Source organism: Hyaena hyaena, unplaced genomic scaffold, assembly GCF_003009895.1.
Source record: "Hyaena hyaena isolate Hyena2069 unplaced genomic scaffold, ASM300989v1 scaffold_165, whole genome shotgun sequence".
Classification (NCBI taxonomy): Eukaryota; Metazoa; Chordata; class Mammalia; order Carnivora; family Hyaenidae; genus Hyaena; species Hyaena hyaena.
Genome location: NW_024080797.1, coordinates 1,886,888 through 1,911,374, shown reverse-complemented (window position 1 = coordinate 1,911,374; position 24,487 = coordinate 1,886,888). Strand labels below are relative to the sequence as shown.

The 24,487-nt window shown below is 44.8% G+C and overlaps 2 protein-coding genes across 2 annotated transcripts in view; one reads left to right on the top strand and one right to left on the bottom strand.

Moving 5' to 3' along the window:
* NMT2 (N-myristoyltransferase 2) overlaps positions 1-15,340 on the top strand; it is a 34,790-nt gene extending 19,450 nt beyond the window's left edge. The window contains exons 10-13 of the mRNA XM_039240052.1: positions 6,982-7,152; positions 12,452-12,619; positions 14,138-14,275; positions 14,677-15,340. Of these exons, the coding sequence (XP_039095983.1) occupies positions 6,982-7,152; positions 12,452-12,619; positions 14,138-14,275; positions 14,677-14,697 (498 nt within the window). The 3' untranslated portion in view covers positions 14,698-15,340. The remainder of the gene's footprint in view (positions 1-6,981; positions 7,153-12,451; positions 12,620-14,137; positions 14,276-14,676) is intronic.
* A 2,506-nt stretch (positions 15,341-17,846) lies between these two features.
* On the bottom strand, positions 17,847-22,595 carry RPP38 (ribonuclease P/MRP subunit p38). The gene is given in 3 exon segments (XM_039240039.1): positions 17,847-18,789; positions 20,681-20,897; positions 22,546-22,595. A coding segment is annotated over 1 exon segment (843 nt). The 5' UTR covers positions 18,779-18,789; positions 20,681-20,897; positions 22,546-22,595; the 3' UTR covers positions 17,847-17,935.
* Between the last annotated feature and the right edge of the window lie 1,892 nt (positions 22,596-24,487).

Here is a 24,487-nt window from a genome sequence, read left to right as displayed (position 1 = left end):
TTGATATATTTTTCTTTCTTTCGTTGTATTTTTCATGTTTATTTTGAGAGAGAGCGAACAGGGGAGGGGCAGAGGGAGAGGGAAAAGCACAAGCAGACTCTGCCCTGTCAGCTCAGAGCCCGACAGGGGGCTCAGGCCCACAAACCGTGAGACTGTGAGCTGAGCTGAAACCCAGAGTCAGATGCTTAACCGACTGAGCCACCCAGGCGCCCCTTGATGTATTTTCTCTGATGACAGACAGGAATCAACTAATTTCTGACCCTAGGCATTTCATAAGGACAGAAGTGGAGGTGAAGGAAACAGGCGAGGGAGACCTGCAGATCATCATTCCGGGCTTCGCAAGCTGGCGGAGGGATCGGAAGGCCTCTTCTTCCCTTGTCTCCTCTGTTGTTGCAGAGAGCGGGGCTCAAGCTAGTGACCTCACCGCCTCTGAGGCCGTGATGGGAGAGGAAACCGAGATCGGGAGAGAGGAAGATAAAAACAGGGAGGCTTCCGGGCCCCAGGGCTGGAGCGGCAGAAGGGAAGGTGGGCGCGCGCGCGGAGATGCGCGCGCCGAGCTGTGGAAGGAGGGAGAGGTGCAGAGATGTCGCACTGTCAACATGACAGTTAATGTTTACTGGCCAGGGGTCTTTTGAAGCTATCGGCCGAGACCCCAAGTGACCCGAGCGGGACAAAGTCCCGTAGAGGCACAGGCGGCCGGGGGCACAGCCGAGACGACGTACCCGCCCCGCCGCCCCGCTGCTCTCTGCGTCCTCCCCCCGCTCGTCTGAAGACCCTGCCGTCTGTGCGGGGCTTCCAGACGATTTCGGCTGGGGGTGCGCGCGGGGCCGCGGTCGTCTCCCCGAATGTCATTCCTGAGCCCAGAGCCGCCGGCTCGTGTGTAAGGAAAGCGCCCGCTTACGTGTAGGTTGTAGAAGGAGTTTTAATACCTGGCATTGGTGTTTTCAGGGTGATTAGAATCTGAGCTGCTAAGGGGAGTTTTGACTTTTGTCCTTCATCCTTCATGTTTTTACCCTAAAATCGATCCACTCAGGTAACAGTTTCAACAGGTTGGTAGCAAATCACTGGCTGGTCAGGCATTGGGTTTTGGTTTTGTTTTTTTCCCAGCGAACTGAAGTGTACAGAGTGCTCTCACATACAGTATTCGTTGTATTCTCACAACAGCCTTTTGAAGCTGGTGTGTCTGACGTGCATGTTACTGTGAGAAGATGGAGGCCCACGCGGGTTGACGCGGGCCTGTCACTGTCACAGACATCCATGTTCACCTGTCAGATCCCGGTGCTCCCGCCATCACCTCTCCCGGGGGCCGGGGGCCGGGGGCCGGGGGCCATGGCTCAGGCCCGCCGGGTGACCCTGCAGGCCGTCACTGCAGCGCGGGTGCGCACAGCCAAGGATGACGGACGAGGCCCGGACGGCGCTCGCTGGCGTGTGCACCGGCCTCCCTGCCCGCGTCCCGTCACAGGGAAGGAGGGAAAAGGGAGAGTAAAATTATGAAGGAAAGGAGGGTCGAAGGGACGAGAGGACAGGTACGAGAAGAGTGGAAGGCCCCCCGCAGCCACCTGAGGGTCCGCCTCTTGAGGCAGAAGCTGGACAGTGCGGGGGCGCCTGGCAGGCTCGGCTGGTGGAGATGCGACTCTTGGTCCCGTGGTTGTGAGTTTGAACCCCCTGTTGAATGTAGAGATTACCTAAAAATGAAACCTTTTTAAAAACATTTATTTATTTAAATGTAAGTTAGTTAGCATACAGTGTGGTGTTGGTTTCAGGAATAGAACCCAGTGATTCATCACTTACGTGCGACACCCAGTGCTCGTCCCAGAAAGTGCCCTCCTTAATGCTCGTCACCCATTTGGCCCATCCCCCCACCTCCCCTCCAGCAACCCTCAGTTCTCTATATTTAAGAGTTTCTTATAGTTTACCTCCTTCTCTGTTTTTATCTTGTTTTTCTTTCTTTTCCCCGTATTCATCCATTTTGTTTCTTAAACTACACGTATGAGTGAAATCATGATATTTGTCTTTTCCTGACTGACTTCTTTCACTTAGCATAATATACTTTAGTTCCGTCCACGTTGTTGCAAATGGCAGGATTTCATTATTTTTCATTGCCAAGTAGTGTTCCATTATATACACATACATATATACACACACACACACACACACACACACACACGCTACATCTTATTTATCCATTTGTCAGTCGATGGACATTTGGGCTCTTTCCATAATTTGGCTGTTATTGATAGTACTGCTAGGAACATGGGGGTGCATGTGCCCCTTCAAATCAGGATTGTTATATCCTTTGGATAAATACCTACTAGTGCATATTGCTAGGTCATAGGGTTTAAAAATAAAATCCTAAGAAAAGAAGAAGCTGGAGAGTGCAGTGTTTACCAGACCACGGCCTCCCCTCATAGGGGCCCAGGTGGGTGATTTAGGCAATCATGTGATTTAAGAACATTTTTATACCATTAAGTGTAAAAAGAAGAACCTTATTGAACACAACCTTTGCTCTGGATCAGTCTCATCTTCTGATTCATCATTACTGCTTCTGCCTCCATCCTGCTTTATGTCTTACTTGTCTTATTCGTGAAGTTCCAAATATAGGAGCTAACATTATCTTGGCCAGAGTGGTACTAGCCACTGCACGTCCACAGTCTCATTTCTCAGGCATAACCATCATAGAGGGGCCAGGCAGTTGCCCCAGTTTCGTGGAAGAGAGCAGTGAAATTGCTCTGCCCCGAGCCTCCTAGGTGGGAGGGCACCGGGTGCCCACGCCTCAGCCTCTTCTGCCCGAGATGCTGGGCTGTTCCCAAGAGTAATGCCTGTCCCTACCCTGTAAACATTGGGTTTGCTTTTCATTTGCTGCTGGTTTTTTGTTTTGTTCTGTTTGTCAGTGCGCATAAAGGTGAAGGCACGTAAAGTAGGCAGAACGCCGGGGTCAGGTGCATCTCCTGCTGTCCCGGGCGGGTTGCCCGCGGGACACCCTTGGAAGACGTGCTTAGACACACAGTGTCCTACCCTTAGTAGCGGCAGAGGCTTTCTTTAGTGTTAGCGTCCTACTGCCGCTTCCTTAAATCCAAGAACCTTAATCACTGCTTACATCTCTGCTCTGGAATCTTGGCTCTGAGACAGTTTACACCACGTAGCTTGACAGAGAACAACACAACTTCTGTTTTTTAATAGAGCGCTGATCCATTTTTCCCTGATGTACTGATAAGCAGATTTTACACATATTTCAATGAACAGAGAGTCCGAGGGATGCATGTTAGTTGGACTCTGGGAAAATAAGTCTGATTGAGATCATAGAGTTTGCTTATGAAATGTTGGATTTTTCTCAGTCACTAGAAATGTCTTTGTTTTTTATTGAATTCTCCGGAAACATGACCACCATCCTCTTTCGGGGTATGTCAAAACTTACCATTTTTATCCAGGCTGAACATGCTCCCCACCTCTTCCAGAGGACTGCAGCTATAACTTGAGGGTTTATCTCACACTTGCACATTTATTTCTGTAGATATTTTGGAGAGTGTTTGACTTCATGATGTTAGAAAGAAGCAAGTTTAGGGCCTGAGACACGTGACCATTATGAGCCAGCATAAGCAAATATTCTTCCTCTGTTTTTTGGGATCTTATATATATTTTTATGTTTATTTATTTATTTGAAGAGACAGTATGAGCAGGGGAGGGGCGGGGGGAGTGGGAGAGAATCCCAAGCAGGCTCCATGCTGTCAGTGCAGAGCCCAGTGTGATGCACAAACTGAGATCATGACTTGAGCCAAAACCAAGAGTCGCTTAACCGGCTGAGCCACCCAGGCGCCCCTTGCATTTTTCTTATAGATGATACAATCCTATGTTTCTTTTACAAATAACTCTTCATAAAAGCACTTGAAGCGTTTATAGCCTGCCCAGCGCGTATACCCTCTCTCTGCCTGTTTGCCCAAACATGGTTCCACTGGGTTTCCCATACCCCAGCTCTGACCCTTGGACACTCAAGCAGCAGCTGTCCAGTGTAGTCCTGGGACCCCTGGGAGTCCTCAGGTCTGTTCTAGACGGGTCTGTGATGTCGACACTCTTTTTGTATAACAGTGAAACATAAGATGCATTTTTTGCTGTAATTATCCTGCAGATGCGCTGTGAAGTGTACCAGAGGTTGTACGGAATGTGTGCTCTAGTATTGGTTTTGTCTTAAAGTTTTCTTGGCGTTAATTTCTAATATGATAGATATGGGTAGATGGAACCCACAGAAGCAAAACTTTCTGGGAATATTCAATTTAAGAGGGTGAAGGGGTTTCAGACAAAAATATTTAGGACCTGCTGCCTTAAAGATGTCTGCCAGGCAGAAGATGTTGGTTTTAGTGATTTTGCAGTATAAATATTCAGTGAATGAGAATCGTCCTGCAGAAGAATGTTCTTGTCTCAGAAGACGCTGGCAAGCTTTTTCTTCACTTCTGAACGTCTGCTTAACCGATGCACATATACTTGCTTTCGTTAGTGATTCTAATCGCTTGATCTCGTTACTGAACCAGTAGCAAAAGAAAAAGCAGTTTAATGTTGAGCAAAGCTACTTAAATTTTACCAAGGTCATCCTGTGGAAGAAAATCATCTTTTTAAATGCATTCTTTCTAGGGATTCCTGGGTGGCTCGATATAGGGGCTCCTGGGGGGCTCAGTCCATTCAGTGTCCGACTTCGGGTCAGGTCATGGTCTCGCGGTTTGTGAGTTCAAGCCCCACATCAGGCCCTGCGCTCACTTGGGATTCTCTCTTTCCCTCTCTCTGCCTCTCCCCAACTTACACATGCTTTCTCTCTCTTTCTCTCTCAAAATAAATAAACTTTAAAAAATGCATTCTTTCTATACGTATTTTAGTTTTCCTATAAGCGTTTAGAAATATACATTGATTATATTTAACAGCATTTGGAAATCACATAGGTTCTGTTTTCCCATGAGTTTGCAGTATAAAAGTGCTACCAGACACTAAAATTGGTTCAGGGGAAATGAAAGAAGAAAAGAATGTTATGCGTGGCTTACACGTAAGTGCCAGGCCAAAGAAATCTCATCTTTGCAGAGCGGACAGTGACTTTTTTCCCTGTATACAGCCTTCATCACACCCTACTAGGTAATGATTGTGGTACAAAACATAGGAATTCATTCATTCACTCATTCATTCGTTCGTTCTTTCGTTCGTTCGTTCATTCAGCACATATTTGGGCTGTTATTGCCCTGCCTGCTTGAGTGATTAGGCATTGGATGGAAGCCAGGACCTGGAGATTTACCCTCCTTTGGCTTTGTGCTCCACAGAAAGGCTAGAAGTATGAGTTCTCTAGGACTTTGTTAAGGACTGACAGTCTCTTGATTTAGACTATTACACTGTATACACTGTATTTTAGCTGCATTCCTGTGTCTTCATTGAGTACATAAATCAGAACAGAATGGCACACAGTAAGGACATGGGGTCTGTAAATACAAAGAACAAATCGCTCAGCCCCCACCAATCAGAAATCAGTCAGCATTGTTTGTCATGGACCCTTGGAAACCTCGGCACAGTCACTGGGATGGATCAGACCAGCACTCAGGATGAAAACCCATTTTTTACCTTGGGCTTCTCCTGTCCTTCTAGACTAGGGCATGCAGGAACTGTAATGATCTAATTTTAGAGGCAGTAGTTAATTTTAAAGTATTTAAAAATAACTTAGAATAGGAAAGGTAGACTAGCAGTATTTATATATAGTTACTTATTGCTTAAAATGTACCCACTATTTAGGGGCACCTGGGTGACTCAGTCGGTTAAGCATCTGACTTCAGCTCACGGTTGGTGGGTTTAAGTCCCATTGACAGGGGCTTTGTGCTGACAGCTCAGAGCCTGGAGCCTGCTTCCGATTCTGTGTCATCCCCTCTGCCCCTCCCCTGCTTGTACTTTGTCTCTCTGTGTCTCTCAAAAATAAATAAAAACATTTTTAAAAAATGTTAATGTACCCACTATTTCTAAAAGAAAATCAAGTTAACTGTACAAAAATTATATTTCTAGGTTTTTAATATTTTGTACAAACAAGCACATGTAGTGGGTTTCACTTCTAGGCTCAAGTGTCCTGGTGTGTGGGCAATTAGTTCCTAGCATAAAGCCAAGTGATGTCTGGAGCCCTTTTGAGGACAAGCAGTTGAACAAATCCACACGGGGACCTGTTCGGACCCTTAGGTTAATTCTTTTCCCTAACAGAATACTGTAGACATCGTGATGCTCTGGAATGATGGTCTCGGATGCCTGGTCTGATCACCTTTGAATCAAAAGACACCACAAGAGCCCGGGGCCAGTTCTTGGCAGCTCGCCATTCATTCCCCTTTAGAAAACACCTGGCTCTTAAAATGCTCTTCCCCACCTTTCTGACCAAAGTGATTTATTTTTATTTCATTTTTGTTGCTCACAAGAACAGAATACCAACAGCCTCTTCACAAGCCATTGAATAAAATCAGTTTCTCAACTCTTTTCATCTGCATTTTCAACGCGTCAGACAGGGCAGTTTTAAAAGGCGAAAGATTTATGCGATCTGAAGAGAAACCAGAGTATATCAGACAGGGCAGTTTTAAAGCACAGTATTCTAGAACACATGCTAATAAGAGTGTTCTGCCCTGTGGTGTGGGCTGTTAAAATTCCAGCACTGGAACAGAGATCAGCTTGTAGTACTCTTCTAACTTCGGGCAGCATTGTCACGGGCAGTACTGACCAAGGATGAGGCGCAGGGACAGAGGGGACAGTACACTGTCGAGCATATATTCTAAGTTAGTGCTTCTCCAACTTGAATGTGTATGCAGATCACCAGGGAATCTTGTTAAATTGCAGATTCTGACTTGAGCAGGTTGTGGGGCGGGGGGGGGGGGAGTGCGCAAGATTCAGCAGTTGTGACAAGCTCCCTGGTGACGCCAAGACAGCTGGCCTTTTATTCCTCTTCTGTTTAAACTTCCCAATTTGTTTTGTTTTTACTGCATCAAGGCCACCAAGACTTCAGGCTTGAGGCCAATGGAACCAAGAGACATCAAAGCAGTTCGTGACCTAACCAACACTTACCTGAAGCAGTTTCATCTTGCCCCGGTGATGGATGAAGAGGAAGTAGCTCACTGGTTCCTCCCCCAGGAGCACATTATTGACACGTTTGTAGTGGAGGTAAAGATAAGGTGATAAGACAGTACAGAGAAATACGTAAACACCTTCCAGTCAAGTCTCTTTTCTAGAAGGATCAAAGAATGGCCCTCTCTTTTCTTGTTTCTCCCTGTTTCTCTGCTTCTAGACTAGATTTCTGCTCTCCCTGATAGAATCAGAATTTCTTCTCACAGTTTCCATTCCTGGAGAAGAGCACATTTTTACTAGTTATTAATGGGAAATCCAGATTCTCTTCTGTTGGTCCCTGTGTGATTAATTGCTTTATTCCGTTCTGAAAATGCCGATTTGGCTGACATACACTTCAAAGTTTAATATCCTTTAGCTTTGCAAAATTGGCTTGAACTGAACTGCGTTTTGGTTGAGATGGCATAATTCAGCCACTTAACCCTTGTTCAGGGGGAAGAAGGAAAAGTGACAGTCTGGATTTTCTGATTATTGGTTAGACAAATTTAACATCATGCTTTTTAAGTGCCCCCCCCCCCCTTTTTTTAAAGCTTGAAATTTGTTCAAATGACGTTTCACTTAGAACCTCTTTCGGGTGAAATAGGATTGGGTTGAAAAGTTGAGGTTTAATCTGGTAAGTACCTGGAGGAGAGGAGGGGCGAGGCAGTGGTTAGAAGCCCTGGTGGGAGTCCACTCACCGTTCGGTTGTGAGCAGTGAGCCGGAAGTGTGTTGTCAGCCCTGTCGCCCATTGGTCTGGATGTGGGATGATAGCCACGTGAGGGCGGAAGCCGGGGAAACGAACAGGGTGAATTCAAAGGACGTTTCTGGAGAACAACAAGCTTTTGTTTCTGAAAACAGTGCTGGAGTGGACATCCTGATGCACAGATCTTTATGCGTTTGTGTAAGTTTCTCCAGGTCAGAAGTTCTCAGAGGTTTTGATCTCAGACTCCTCACTCTGAAGAATTATTGAGGACCCTAATTTTATTTGTTTTTATTTTGCTTTTATTTTTGTGGGTGATATTTAGATATTTATCACATTGGAAATTGAAACAAAAAGGTTTATTATTTTATAAAACAGATAGGGAAGGCTAAATACTATATGCTCTCACTTATATGTAGAATCCAAAGCAAAAACAAAAACACCAGCCAGATGCAGAAAACGGCTTGGTGGCTGCCCAGAGGTAGGGGTGGGTGAAATGGGTGAAGAGGATCAAAAGGTATAAACTTCCAGTTAATAAAATAAGTAAGTCATAAAGATATAATGTACAGCATAGTGTTGTATATTTGAAAGTTGCTAAGAGAGTAGATCTTAAAAGTTCTTATCATAAGAAAAAAAATTGTTACTAAGTGTGGGATGGAGTTTAACTAAACTTACTATGGTGCTCATTTTGCAGTATATACAAATACTAAATCATTATCTTGTACACTTGGAAGTTATATGTCAGTTATATCTTAGTTTAAGAAAAGAATAATTGAAAAAAATACATACTATTTCATTTAATAACAGTATAAGAAGAATAAACATGTTACCTAAATAACATGTTTTTAATGAAAAATCGCTCTTTTCCAAAGCACCAAAATATAAGAATGGTATGTTTTATATTTCTGCAAGTCTCTAACATCCGATTGACTAGAGGACAGCTGGGTTCTCCCACCTACTTCTGCATCCCATCTATTGTGATATATTCTTTGGGCTGAAATATGTGGGAAAAAATCCTTCACATGAAGTATTGAAGATAAGGGAAAGAATGAGTATTTTAACAGCCTATTCAGATCATTGTGACTATTCCTTATCTGAAAGCGTGTTAATGAACTGCTCCTATTCTGTTAGGTTAAAACCCGTTAGTATGTCTTGTCCTTTGATCATCCTTTTATCAGTGTATGAGTTTGTAACGTCATATATGGATCATATATGGATCTGAGTTACAGATCTTCCAAACATGAACGTCTCTCTATACCTTCAGGCTTCTCTTTGAGACGATCTTTATGTTTCCAGACACAGAAGTGCTGTATGTTGCTTCCTTCTAGGCCATCATACAGGATGTTAAAAGGATGAGTTCTTGAGGGTCAAGAGTAATACAATTAATAGTTCTTAATCAAGGACATGCTTAAGTGAAACTTATGTTTAATTGTGAGGGTGTGGTGGTAAAGAGTTAAGTGACCACCGTACACTTCGGTGCCCCTGCCTTGTATTGTGCTGAGCCACAGAGAGCTGTGCCACATTGTCTCCCCATCCTCATGGCAGAGTCCACATGGTAAAGAAGGCAGAGAACTTCCTAGTGCTGTTATGAAAATCGTTTTGATTTCTCGGACTTCTGGAAGGGTCTCAGGCACCCACAGGTGTTCACAGACCACATTTTGAGAACTGCTGCCCTAGGATGCATACTCAGAAGTCTAACTGCACAGTCTAAGGGTCAGACACGTCTTTAAGTATCACTAGAGATTGCCAGATAGCTCACCAAAGTATCTCTTAGCATCGTATGAGAAGCCCTCTTTCTGCACATCCTCACTATCACTTGGTTATTATCAGACTTTACATTTAGGCCAGTCTGATGGATATCATGTGGTCTGTTTTTAATTTGTTTGTATTACTAATGTATTTGAACATCATCTGTTAGCCGTTTGTACGCTGGTCATATAGCTAGCCTGTTTTTCTTTTTAACTGTCATCTTCTTGATTTCTAAAAGTTTTTGTATATATTGAATACTAATACTTGAATTGTGCTCTTTTTCTGGGTCTCTCTTCTGTTCCACTGATCTATGGGGTCTTTTCCTTCATCAACACCACTCAGTCTTAATTACTGCAGCTCTGTATAAGCCTTGATATGAGGTAGAATGATTCATTCTACTTTATTCTTCGTCAAGATTATTTTAATCTATTTCCTTCGCCTTTCCTTAATAAATTTTAGAATAAGTGTGTCTTTGTCTATGAAATACCTTGCTGGGATTTTAAGAAGAATGCATTAAACCTGTATATTAATTTGGGGAGAACTGACAGGTCTTCCAGTCCCTGAACATGGTATGTCTCTGTTTAGATCTTTTAAATGTTATCAGCATCTTATGATTTTCAGCATCCACATCTTGTAAATGGTTTCTTAAGTGTACATCTTACATACCTGACTTTCCTTGGAACAGTTATAAATGGTATTATGCTTTTAGTTTTGGTTTCTGTGTATTCATGGTCAGTGTATAGAAGTGCAGTTGCTTCTTCCGTGTTGATCTTGTATCCTGCATCCTTACTGAAACCAGTTATTAGTTGCAGGAGTTTATTTGTGGATTCTCGGGATTTCTACATAGATAAGAATGTCATCTGCAAATAGGGACAGTTTTAATTCTTCCCATCTGCATGCCTTTCATTTCTTTTTCTTGCCTTACTGCAGGGGGTAGATCTACCAGTACTTATTTGAATTGGAGTGGTAAAGGTCGACATCTTTGCCTTGTTCTTGATATTAGTGGGAAAGCATGCAGTCTTCTATCATGAGGTATGATATTAGCTGGAGATTTTTATAGACGCTTCTTAACAGTTTGAGATGATTCCCTTTATTGCTGAGTTCTTATAATGAATGGGTGTTGGATTTTTTCCAGTGCTTTTTATTTTTAAATTTTTTTAATGTTTTATTTATTTCTGAGAAAAAGAAAGACAGCCTGAGCAGGGGAGGGTCAGAGAGAGAGGGAGACACAGAATCCGAAACAGGCTTCAGGCTACGAGCAGTCAGCACAGAGCCCAAAGCGGGGCTCGAGTTTCCAGTGCTTTTTCTGCTTCAATTGATCTGATCATGTGATTTTTTTCTCTAGTCTGTTGATGTGGTATATTATAAATTGGTTGATTTTCAAATGTTTGACCACTCTTGCATTCCTATAAAAAAAAAAAACACTTGGTTATGGTGTATAATTCTTTTTGTACATTGTTGAACTGGATTGCTGATACCTTGTTGAGGATTTATTGAGTTCATCAGAGATACTGGTCTGACATTCTCTTTTTTTTATATGCTGCCTTTGGTTTTGTTATCAGGATAATATTGGCCTCGGAAAATGAGTTGGGAGGTACTCCTTCCTCTTCTCTATTCCAGAAGAGAACATATAGAATCTGTGATAATTAAATGTTTGCTAGAATTCTCCAGCTGATACCATCTGACCTTAGAGAATTCTTTTTTGTTAAAGTAAGTTCTATTTTTTTAATGGTGTAGGACTATTCAGGTGATTTCTTTCATCCTGATTTTTAGTAGGCTATGGTTTTTGAGGAATTGGTCATTTCTTCTAAATTGTCAATTTTAGAAGAGTAAAGTTGTTGTTTTATTTTCGTGTCCTTTTAATGGCTACAGGATCTATAGTGCTAATGCTTCTTACATTCCTGATATTGATGATTTGTGTCTTCTCTTTCTATGTTTGTCAGTCTTGCTAGTGTTGCATCAGATCACCTGTAAATGATTTCTTTTCCTGCAAAGAACAAGGCTTTTGTTTTATGGATTTTCTCTGTTTTCCTGTTTTTGGTGTCATTGATTTCTATTCTTATGTTTATTATCTCCTTACTTTTCCTTTCGTTGGGCTTATTGTATTCTTCCTTTTCTTGTCCCTTAAGGGATGGACTTAGATTATTGAGGCCTTTGCCTGTTATAGTGTTCTGCTGAAAGAAATCCTAGCAAGAACAGACACGTGCTCTAGCCCCCTCAGCTGTGTATAATTTAGGCAGATCGCGGTTTGAATTGTATGCCAACCGCATAGGCCACCAGTGCTAATTAAAACAACCTCAATAATACCGGCTAATTTCTTGTATTAAAAGGTATACCAGTGATGGTGAAATCAAGACCATCATTTGGGTCACTTTTGATTTTTGGTAGCTTCAGATTCACAGGTGTGTGTCTGGGTGCGGTACTGATGCCTTTCACATGCTTCTCAAAACAGCTTCTAGACTCTCTCCAACCTCATTTTACGCTGATAAAATTCTTGCTTTGTGCTAAGAAGATGTTAGTATGACACAGTGTCTTTTAGTTGCAGAAGATAGCCTTCCGATCGCTCTAGCTCTTGTTTCTGCAACAACAGTCAATCCACTTTCATCTCTGTTCAGGGGTCTAGGGAGACTCATTAGTCAAGCTAAGGGTAACTGGAACATTGAGCTTCTTAAGAATGTTATGCAAATTGCCAGCAAAAACGAGGCTAAGGTCTGACTCCATGCTCTTCTCAGACTCTACCCAACATACCCTAAGGGCCCCCCCAAACCCAGAATGCTGACCGAGAGGTATAGGAATTGCTGCTTTTTGTTCTAAAGTTCCGGTACATGTCAAAAATCAAAAAGTTGGCTTAAATGCTGGATGCAGTTTGTTCAAGAAGGTATTTACCTAACATTACCTTTGTCCTTTAGAACTCCAGTGGTAAACTAACTGACTTCCTGAGCTTCTACACACTCCCCTCCACAGTCATGCACCACCCTGCTCACAAGAGCCTCAAAGCCGCCTACTCCTTCTACAACATTCACACCGAGACGCCCCTGCTGGACCTCATGAGTGACGCACTCATTATAGCCAAGTTGGTAAGCGACTCACTCCTTTTTTGTCCCATGTGTTTCTCCAGACCTGTGTGTCAAATGACATAAAGCCCCTTACTATATTTTCATCCACACAGGAGCAATTCACTTGAGATATTTTTTAATGTTGACCATCAGAGGAACAATTCTGATTAAGAGTTTCTTTTAAAGCTTCAGTGACTTTCTGCATCATTCATTCTAATGCAGCTTAACCCAAGAGACATTCTGTGCAAATTAGAAACTTTTTTTAAAATGTTTATTTATGAGAGAGAGAAACAGAGTACAAGCAGGGGAGGGGCACAGAGAGAGGGAGACACAGAATCCAAAGCAGGCCCCAGACTCTGAGCTGTCAGCACAGAGCCTGATGCGGGCCTCGATTTCATGAGCCTTGAGATCATGACCTGAACCGAAGTCAGACACTTAACCAACTGAGCCACCCAGGTGCCCCCAAATTAGAAACTTTTAACCCTCATATAAGAATGCATAAAACTCATAATACAAATTCTTGCTACAAATAAACGTTTTCTTTTAAAAAGCAGTTGGGGGTGCCTGAGTGGCTCAGTCGGTTGAGCGTCTGGTTCTTGATTTTAGCTCAGGCCATGATCTCACAATGGTGAGTTTGAGACCCATCTTAGGCTCAGCACTGAGCATGGAACCTGCCTGGGATTTTTTTTTCTCTTCCTCTCCCTCTGCCCCTCTCCACTTGTGCTGTCTCTCTAAAAATAAAAAATAATAATAAAAAAGTTGAAATTAGCTAATGATTATTTTGAGGTAATTATTGAACATGAGAAAATATTATTCATGAGAAACTGGGAACAACACGTCAGAAGTGTCTTTGCATTTATCTGGTATTTGGTAACTGAAAATTTTTCCTTTAACATTGTACTCTCAGATCCCCAAGTCAGCCTTACCCTGATTCTTTGATCCTATTCCTCTTTTTCAGCTACTTTCTCCCCCCCAAAAAAGCCAATAATAAATGACTGAAGGTAAAGCTCCTGAGAAATAGAAATTTAGGTGCTTCATCTATACCATGTTTTGCATAGTGTTATTAACATTTTCAAGAAATCTGAGTTTTACTATTAAAATTTTACTAAATTTACTTCCCAGCCCAAGACAAGTATACACTTGAAGTCTTTAAAGCTTTAGCTAAGTCACAACTTCAGAAGGCCAAATAACTAACAGTTCTAGAGATGGAGCCGTCTGGGCAAACTGTTCCTTCTAAAACAGGGACAGAATATTCTCTGAGATCTTAATCGATTATGTCAGTGTTAGCCATCATACTACCGATTTTGACTCGGCATTTCTGGGTAAGCCTCCTGACTCCATAACACTCACTGCTACTTTTATAAGACCATTTCAACGGAGTTCTTCACCCATACGTAGATTATAGGCATTAAACCTCTTCAGTAGAAGTGCATATTCAAGCTGTTAGTAGAGGAATTAAATTTTACACTGAAATACATAATATTGGAAACCCTCTGGTCCTTTGAAATTTAAATGTTTCAATCCTTTTTACATTGGCAGAAAGGATTTGATGTTTTCAATGCACTAGATTTGATGGAAAATAAGACTTTCTTGGAAAAACTCAAGTTTGGCATAGGAGATGGTAATTTGCAGTATTACCTGTACAATTGGAGATGTCCAGGAACAGATTCTGAAAAGGTAAGTGAAGTTGATACAACCCTTATAAACTTCATACATTTACCTAGGAAATCTCATACTTGCTTCCCTTAGGATTGGGAAGGTGTTTCTTGGTAGCTGTTAAAATATACAGATCTGGGGGTGCCATGATGGCTCAGTCAGTTAAGTGTCCGACCTCGGCTCAGGTCATGATCCCCAGTTTGGGGGTTTGAGCCCCAAGTTAGGCTCTGTGCTGACAGTTCCGAGCCTGCAGCCTGCCTCAGATTCTCTCTGGCTCTTTCTGCCCCTCCCCTGCTTGTGCTCTGTTTCTGTGTTTCTAAAATAAATAAACATTAAAAATAAATAAAAATACACAGATCTGTTACACTGTAATTTATTTTTTCTTGCTTACCTGTTCTATTATGTTTCTTCCCTCCCTTTAGGTTGGACTAGTATTACAATAGATGGATATTTCTATTTTTCGAACTCTAACATCATCATTTGTTAATATTCTATTTGATTCCTGGAACTGCCATTCCAAAGAAGAATAAAAGCACAACTTCACCGAAATCGATGTCGTCGGTAACAATCAGAAAAGATGAAAAAAACACCCATATGTGACCAATAGTACATATTTCTAGCTAGAATGTTAATGTTCTTTTTCCACTGTTTACCCACTTGTAGGAGGGATGAAAGGGTACAGAGAGCACATTCCTCTGATTTTCAGACTTTTGGCTCTCTCTTGATGAAGAGAAAGTATTCTTCCTCTCTGTAGAAAAGGGACTGTTTTTCTGTGGACTGAACGGAAGTCACAGAATTGTATAAAAAAAAAAAATCTTCCCTGCTGTGTGGAGATAAACTGCTGCATTTCTGTGTATTAAGCGTGGGTCTGTCTGTCCGTGTAACAGATCGAAGGCTCCATTTGCCAAATGTGTGCTTCCCCACCTTACACAGTGCGATCGGGAGATTTATGGAACCATGACTTGTGTAACTCAGTGGGGAGTGGGGGGCGTTAAGCATACGGTGAGATAAAAAGGTACTGGGGACTCGCAAGTACACTTATTTCTCCAGGAGCAGAGTTGCCAAATAAACACACACAGATTTGTACTTTGCTCTTCGACAGGCCAGTGGATTGGTTCAGAAGCAAAGTTCTGTGCAAACACGGTCTCTGAGAGTCTATACCCGTGGCTGACTAGGCTTTGCTGCTGCTGCACAAACTCGCTCCTCGGCAGCAGCAAGAGATGGGAGGCAAAGAAAATCAAAGCTCTAAAGCCAAAAGAAATGCTCAGTGGAATTTACTAGTGCTATCAGGACATTGATAGTGTGAATGTTTTTATTACTTATGCAAAGTTGCACATGTTCCTTTACGCTGACTTGACTTTATCATGAAGGCTGCCGTGCTAATGGAAAATGTCTTATTTGTAAATAAGTATTCATAATTTTGTTACTGATGGTGTTTTTATCTAGAATTTGAAAACCAGTTTCCTCAGTGTACATATACATGTGTATATTCTTGCCAGTAATCCGGGTGGGGGAGTACATGTGAACGAGGCCACATATAACCTGGCTTTGGCTAAAACACCACAGAGTAGATACTTCTTCCTGCCTTTACTGTACCAGTGCCTAGGCTCTTCAGTCCAGAAAAATTTAATTTTAGACAATACACGGTCTTTCCTTTATGTTGTAAGTGGTCAAATGAAACCAGTCATCCTTACACCAGGCAGGAGCTAGCAAACTATGGCCCGTGAGCTACATCCGGCCCATCACCTCTTTTTGTACAGCCTATGAGCTAAGAATGGTTTTTACGTGTTTGAGTGGTTCCGGGGGCTAGCAGGGAGGGAGAGGGATCAGAGAAAATAACATCTTGTGACGTGAAAATGATAGGAAATGCCGATTTCAGCATTCATATATAAAGTGTCATTGGAACACAGCCACACTCATTTACGTATTGCCTGTGGCTGCTTCACACTACAAAAGGCAGTTGAGTTACTTTGACAAACCTGTTTGGCCCAAAGGGCCTAACGTATTTACTACCTGGCCCTTTACAGACAGAAAAGTTTATCAACCCTGATTTCCACTGAAGAGCTGAAAAGCCACTTTGTGCACATCCACAGCTATGGCAGCCCCGAGACCACCGCTAGAGGGCGCCCGGGGCCCCACAGCAGCGCCTGAGCACAGGGATGGGTACCTTTGTGAAGAGTGAGATGATTCAGACCCAACTGCATTACCATTCTTCCTTAAGGAGAGAGGCTTTGGAAGCAAAACTGAACTGATTCACTGAAACACTACACTAAGAATTAAGTAAACGGGATTTTTTAAAAATTTTAAAAAATTTCCCCGTTTATTCTCCAGAGAGAGAGTGTAAACAGGGAAGGGAAAGGGAGACACAGTATCCCAAGCAGGCTCCAGGGGCTGAGCTGTCTGCACAGAGCCCAACGCGGGGCTCAAACTCACAAACCTCGAGATCATGACCGGAGTCTAAGTCGGACGCTTAACCGACTGAGCCACCCAGGCACCCCAAGTAAATGGAATTTAACTTAATCTGGCATCAAGGCTCTAGCTGGGAATTATATTCCACTCATTTTTATGGCACAGTCTTAGATGATGTAGGTTTTCAAATAATTGAAGAATTGCCAAATTTTATCACCAGCTCACTTCATGATGAGACTCCGGCACTTTTCCTTTGTTTACATAATTCCAGTTGTTAGAGAGTTCCACTGTTTTACTGTCATTTTTTAAATGCAGTAGTTAATAAATGTCACATTTCCCTCTTAATAGTTTAGGCAGATTCCAGTGAATGTTTCAAAATTGAAAATTAGTAAAATCATTTGTGTTTATAAAGTTATCAGGACTAAATTTTTTTTAATGTTTATTTTTGAGAGAGAGAGAGCGAAGGGGCAGAGAGGGAGGACAGAGGATCCCAAGGCGGCTCCACACTGACAGCAGAGAACCCGACACAGGGCTTGAACACATGAACCATGAGATCATGACCTGAGCTGACGTCTGACGCTTAAGCGACTGAACCACCCAGGCAGGCGCCCCATCGGTTTACTTTTTAATTCTCTTCCTGCCTTATTTCAGCTAATTACCGGCCTACTTTTTACCCACATTACATTTCCAAGAAAGTAAGTTAACCACGTAAATAAAGGGGTGAGTTTCAGCCATTCACAATACTGTGCCTGGCTTTTTCTATAAACAGTAAGCCTTTCTCCCAAGCTCATGCATTGCCTGCCTACAAACTTAAGTCAACAGGGAGTTAAAAAAAAAAAAAAGATTTTTTAGTATCTTTCTTTTCAAGCTGATGACACATCTGCAGCCGGCACCCCGGTTTCACCGGCACCACTAACCAGAACCTCTTTACTGTGGCACCTTTTCCAAGTTTGACAGGAAGATGTCAAGTGTTGCGGGACGCAAATTTTCTTTCTTACAAGCACTGGTACCAGCCTTTTAGAAGGCGAATTTATACAGGCATGGACATTAGTTGCAATAAACTTTTGCTATGATATTCATACTTCTGAGTATTTTCTGCACTGTTTTTAAGCGTCAGCCCATCCAGCTCTACAGAGTCTTACAACACATATGAAATGGATGTTGCTAAAAGTATTCCAGAATATACATAAAAATTAGCGCATTTTATTAGTTCCAAGGCTTCTTTGTAAAGTGTCATCTTACAACTGTACAGAATGACAAGTTTATACACGATTACTTTGAAGTCGTTTTTTTACCTTTGGGTGGCTTCCTTATCTTATTGGGGTTTGGAATCAGTTTCTTTATTTTAAGGGGTTGTAACACCACAGCCTGCTGACCTTCAACGAGCTTTCTTTTATGTTTAGAGAGGTCTTCAAAGGACGTTTCCAAAACCTCTCTGTCTAGGCTTTCCAAGGACGCAGTGTCTAAAGTTTCCCCCGAGTCCTCAGGTCTGCCTTGAAGCCAGGGCACGTGTAAGCTGGGTACTCGGGGAATTATGGCTCTGACTTCAGCAACAAAGGCCGTGGTGGTCTTTCTGAACCCCAAGGCCAGGACACACTTTAAGCCAATGACCGGTGCGAGCCTCTCACTGAGCCGGGGAACCTGACAAGCGGGGACAGATCGGCTCAGACTTAGCTGAATCAGGTGCGAGGTGATGCGGGCGGGCTTGGCCGACTTGCACACCAGCACCAACTGCAGCCCGTCCCTTTCCAGAGCTCGGGTGACCTCGTTAACGCCAATGGCGAGCTGCTTCCTGACGTCAGGAGGGGTCCACCCCTACCCCTGCTCACTACCTTCTGGTGGTTTCTCCTTCGGGTCCTCGCTATTCTCAACCTCTGTGCTATGCTGGTCTGGGCTTTGTTTTTTTAAAAACTGCTTTTTCTTTTTCTTCTCCTCAATCTTCCGAAGCCCAAGAGACTGAAACCTGTCTTCAAGCGTCTGTAGTATGAAGTGCATGTCTTCTCTGTCTAGAGCGCTCCAACAGATGGTATAAGGGTTGGTCAGCGAGGTCTTCACAGTTAAAGGCCTCGTCCTCCGAACAGAGCCCCTCCCCGGTGCTTGAGGAGCCGCGGCCATTTGGAAAATCCCTCGGGGAGAAGCAAATGACAAAGGAAAACTCGTGTTACTAGCAGTGCATGTCACAAGACTACCTTGTCTGTACTACTGATTCTCGATGGGCCGTAGCAAGCCTCATTCTACAGAACTCTCCAAGTGACCATATACCGGGCCCCTTTTACAACTAAGGCATTTATTGTCCCCATTTTTTCATGATTATGTCTTTCCTCATATACAGGCAATATACACATGTTTTTGCATTACTGCAATCACCATGAAATTCTATTTATTTCCTTTATTAAAAACGTTCCATGTTTCTACCTGTTCATGATTATTCCTTTAATGACTGTGGTATTAATCTTACAATTTTGCTGACTTTTTCTGAGACGCTGTCCAGTTAGGCTTCCATTCAACAAAACTCCCCCCACCCCCCAGCCCCTCCAGTGAGCAGGTGGTATTCCAGCAGGGTTCAGCAGGGTGCCAAGTCCACGTGCACAGAGCTCACCGGGAGGGCCCAGAAGCCTCCGCCGTTCATGACTACCAGCCAGGTGTGAGTTTTAAGAACTGCAATAGTGATCTATGCACACGATTAAAAATTCAAATGAGATTTTCGTTCTGTGCGCTTTGTAAGCCAGCCGCCCTCCCTCCCTCCCTCCCCAGACCCTAAGCTTCTTGTGTGTCCTTCCCTGAACATCTCGTACAGACTCCGCGGATGTCCCCCTTCCTGGTTCTCCCAAGCGGACTGCTGCTCTGGCTGGCAGTCTGTTGAAAACCACGGGGATTTTGTAATGAAACTTAAAAGTACTAATCCGCTAAAGAAAAACAGGAAGCCTCCTCCTTGGGAAAATGTTGTAAGCGCTGATGTGGGGAGCACGTCCCGGTCCTTCCCAGAGCAAGTGCATTTCTCTTCCCCCGCTTTTAGGCTTCACTTCTTCCCGGGGCTCAGCTAAGAACCATGGTGACCTGCGTGGCAGAACTGAAGGAGGTTACACAAGCCAGCCCCCAACAAGTCTGGCATCCGGAAAGGTCCCTTTTTTCAGGTAACCAGATGTTCTCCTTCCCAGACAGCCCCTCGGTCCGGGTCCAGATCATGTATCCCACCGAGGCCTGCCTTCCCCAAAATGCCCCCCGCACAATTAAGAATTAAGTTCTCTCCAGTTAAACTTCCCCTCACCCAGGCTGGCTGCTACTGATGGTGGAGTGTGTCAGAACTGAGAAGGCACCTTCTCCGTGTGCTACTGGATTCTCACAAAACTCCTATATGATTACCCAACGTGTGGATAAGAAAACAGCCTTGGCTTTAAGTGCCTCGCCCAAAGGTTTTCCGGGCCCCCATTTTATGCTCTTCAATCCTGGCTGCGCCTCAAACATAACCCTTTGCCTTTTAAAACATACAGATGGGTTGGTCCTTATACCGAATGTGCTGAACCGGGATTCCTGGGACTGGGAGCCTGGCACCTGTACTTGTAAAAAGCTGCTACAGAACCGGGTCACGAGCTGCTGGCGCAGGGCTGTGTTACACTGGACGGCCTTTGGAAATGGCCTCCTGACCTCCACTGCTCTCCACGGCTCCTCCTGAGTCACCTCCTAACCGAAATCCAAAATTCAGCTCCTTTGGGCAAGGTGAGGCCCCGTTCGTGCCAGTGCTGCCGGCGCCTCGGTGCCCGCGGCAGAAGCCGTTCCTTCACGCAGCCCCTCCGCACCGCACCGCCCTCCTCGTCCTGCATGCTCCCCGCGGTCCCCTCAAGCTCTGCGAATCGGGAAGTGGGGACCGGGCGAGGCGGGCGTCAGCTTGAAGTGGCCAGGAAGACGCACAAGCAAGACAGATCTGATCTAACAGAGCTCTTGCCAAACTGCCAGTCCGTCCGCGGGCCTCAGTATTCGAACAGCATGGAATACTTAAATCCTTCAGTAGATACTTACAGTTGTGTGCCCGGGAGGGGAGGGCAGGGCATGCGTGAACCCCTGTCTTCAGAACGTAGCCGGGAAGACGAGAGCCAAGTAGTTCCGCCAAGCAGTCTTACGTCACACAATCCAGAAAACAAAGCAGTGACTGATGAGAAGCAACCGTTTCGGATGAGAAACACAGGAAGGCCTTGCCGAGGTGCCTTTTGCATTATGTCTTAGAGGCATCCATGACCTAGAAGATCAAGTGCAAACCCTTTAAGGTGACACCCAAGGCCCTCCCCACTCTGGCCCCAGTCTCCCCACCAGCCTCTTTCACCTACGAGCCCCACCACGCACCATCACAGCCGGCCGCGGAACCACTTACTATTTAACGAGGCCACCAGTCTCTCAGCTGCACACCTTCGTGCACACTATTCCCTCTGCCTGCAATACTCCCACCTTCGGCCCCACTACCACCGTTCTTTCCTCGAGTCTTTCTGGATTATCCACAGCGCACGGGGCCATAAAGTATCAAGTAAAAACCGTTACTGACCTCACTGAACTTAGAATCCATGAAAAAGCCATACCAGCAGGTAATAAAATAAGAACATGTGCACACTGAAATCCAGGAACTACAGGATACTAAGGAAACAGCAGAAGCCTGGCTTACTTGAGGGGGTCAGCAAGGAGGTCCCTGAGAAAGTGAGCTTTTAACCTACATCTGAAGAATACCTGCCAAAGGAAGTAGGAAGTTCCAAGGGGACACATTTCACGGAAAAGAAGTAAGTTCAGTGTCGCTGGGGCAGAGCTGCTAGAGATGCTGAGGTAACAGCAAAAGTCGGCAAAGACCGGTGGGTGAAAGTCCTTGCGAGCCTTGTCATGGGAAGGGACCGTAACGTTTAAAGCAGAAGAGTGGCGTTATTAGAAAAGCAACGCAGCAGGGGCGCCTGGGTGGCTTAGTCGGTTAAGCGTCCGACTTCCGCTTAGGTCATGATCTCGCGGTTCGTGGGTTCGAGCCCCGCGTGGGGCCCTGTGCTGACTGCCAGCTCAGAGCCTGGAGCCTGTTTCGGAGTCTGTGTCTCCCTCTCTCTCTGACCCTCCCCTGCTCACGCTGTCTCTCTCTCTCTCCTAGAAATAAATAAAAAAAAAACATTAAAAAAACCCAAAAAACAGAAAAGCAAGATCTTCGCGGATCCCCGGCCTGGTGGAGTCCTCTGCCAAGAGTGGAAGGGGCAAAGGGGTTCTCAGAGGAGACCTGACGGTGGCCTGCACTGGAGTCGCCGCGGAGGGGAAGGCACTGAGATGCATCCTAGATGAAACTGTTAGGAGCTAGAATCCACCCGGCTTAGTGTCATCAACCCGGAGAGAAGCAGAGGAAGGACTCCGAAATGCCTTCCGGTCTCCGGATCCGGTGGCAGAGGGGAGGTCAGCCCCAGTTCCGGGGGCTGCATTCCTGTCCCAGAGCCACCCCCTCCCTGTGCACGCCGCCCCCGTATCTAGTACCGTCCTTCCTCAGGACTTGGCCTACGCAACCGTGGTTACCCCGAGGTCCGTCCCCGCTTCTCGGCCGCGGAGCACTGAAGGACCGGGGGGGGCTCTGTCTTACTATCTCTCGTACCTACAGACGCTCAACTCAAGCAGGACAGAGGGGAGGAAGCCAGGGGCGGGAAGCAGGAAAGTACGCCGGTCCGGGGGAGGGGGTGCGGCCACGGAGACGGGGTTCCCGGGGAAGGCCCGGGGACCTCGCGTGCCCGCCGCCCCGCGGCCGCCACACTCCGCCGCGTCCCAGGCCGGATCCCACCCGGCGCGACCCCCCAGTCCCTCTGCATACCCCTTGCCGGACCGCGACAGCACCGCCTCCACGTGCTTCGCGACGCGCGTGCGCAGAGCCCTCGCCCTACCTGGCCCCGCCTTACAGACGCTCTGGGAGCTTCACATCTCATCATCCCGCCTTGTCGCTCACCACGGGGAGAGTCAGCCCACAGCGTCGCGAGGCCGGAACTACAAAGAGCCTGAGTTTGGGAGCGTGGCTGGGAAGCCCAGGACAGTGTCCTATAGCGGCAGTGCGCAGGCGCAATGTCTGTCTCGCGAGACCTCAACGTTGCCGTGGTAACCCGCCGCTCACGGTCCGCGAGGCTAGGCCTGGGGGCTCTCCTCTCTTCGGTAGTAGTCGCCCGAGGGCTGGTTTTCTCACTCGTCGCCCACGCCCTTTTAACCCAGTTTCTACCTTTCAGAGCCAGGCGGTGTTGGCTGTGCCTCTCTTCTCGCTTTTCTGTATTTGGCTCCCCTAAGGGGACGCAAAACCCTGGTCCTTCTCCCAGAGTCCCCATCTCTGTCGCATCCCCAGTACCGGGAAAATTCAAGATAAACGGGGTATGAGGGATGGTTTGCGATTTTAGAAAAAGAAAAGAGTGCTTACCGGCCACAGTGTAGGCAGTCTTGAGCCCCCTGAGAGAAAAGTGTCAAGACGTCTTTGCGTTCTGCGACAGCGGCTCCGAAAAGTCCTCCAAACGTCTGCTGTAGCTCCCCGACCCGGGGAAACTAACGGTTCTGAATGGAGTCGCTAGGAAGGCGGAGACAACTGCAAAACAGCCGAAGGACATTTGCAAGGTCAGGCGTCTGAATCTGTTGATTTACCTGTGCCGAGAACTTAGAAGAAAGTAGGTTGCTTCTCTTAGAAGAAGAAAGAGAAACTAAGGAGCCTGCTCCCTCCCCACCCCATTCCTTTCTCTTTTCCAGCTCAATTTAGCTCCCCCCTTACTTTTCCTCTTTCAGTCTTTCTCAAAATTTTTCTCAGTCACGGTCTCTTCACTGCTCGTTTTATTTTCCATTTTTTTGGATCTATTTCCTACATTTTCAGTTTTCATCACCTGCATAGTACCTAACTGGCCATAAAGTAAACGAAACAAACAGTGTTCCCTTGGGTCAAAGATTATTGCAGGTGACACAGGGTTAAAGTGCAATGTGATTTTTTTTAAAAAATCATAAACAGATTAAAAAGAATGAAGTTACAATGAGTTTGAGTGTAACAACAGGCTTTTGTTTCATAAAATGAATCTGAGTGGTTCACGATGAACTGCAAACATCTAGTTTTAAAGTAGTCTCAGATCTAATTGAAATGCTAGAGTAATGGGAAGGAAATGTGCATAGATTTTTGTCCCCCTAAGGTTCCAGATTGTATAGATAGATTTGTAGCATCTTCTCTGTTTGCATTCGCTCCATGAGGATTACCTACCACTTACCACCCCCCCGCCCCCATGACTCTGGAGGCACGCTGTCTGGACTGAAACCCTAACTTCCTCCCTGACCAGGCATCTGACTCCTAAAGCAAGCTAATTAACCCGCTCCATGAAGTGATAAAAATAGTACCAGGGGCGCTTATTAGAAGAGATCACCTCTGTAAGGTGATTAGCACAGTCCCTGGCACGTAGAAAGTGCTGGATAAGTGTAACTGTGATGAATATAGGGACAATCTGATTTAAGAGTTACTAAAACTTAACAGTAGCCTCTATGATTTTAGTGTTTGTGTTTTATGTTGAGACTACCAGTATAACTTCCACAAGAATTTTGGTAAAATGAATGACTGCATTTCAAAGAATTTCTCTCAGTTGGATCACACAAACATTGCAAGAAAAAAACCCAAACGCTTCTCCCATGACCCAATTACTTCAACACACATTTCCTTTCAGTGTCTCTTTCTAAGTTGTTTCACATTTCTGCATGCATTCAAATTGTGAAATAATGCAGATTATATTTTGTATTCTGACTTTCTTTCCATAAAACATTTTTTAATGGTTTTCACATAGTCTTCAAATTATCACTTTAACTCATGTGGCGTATGTG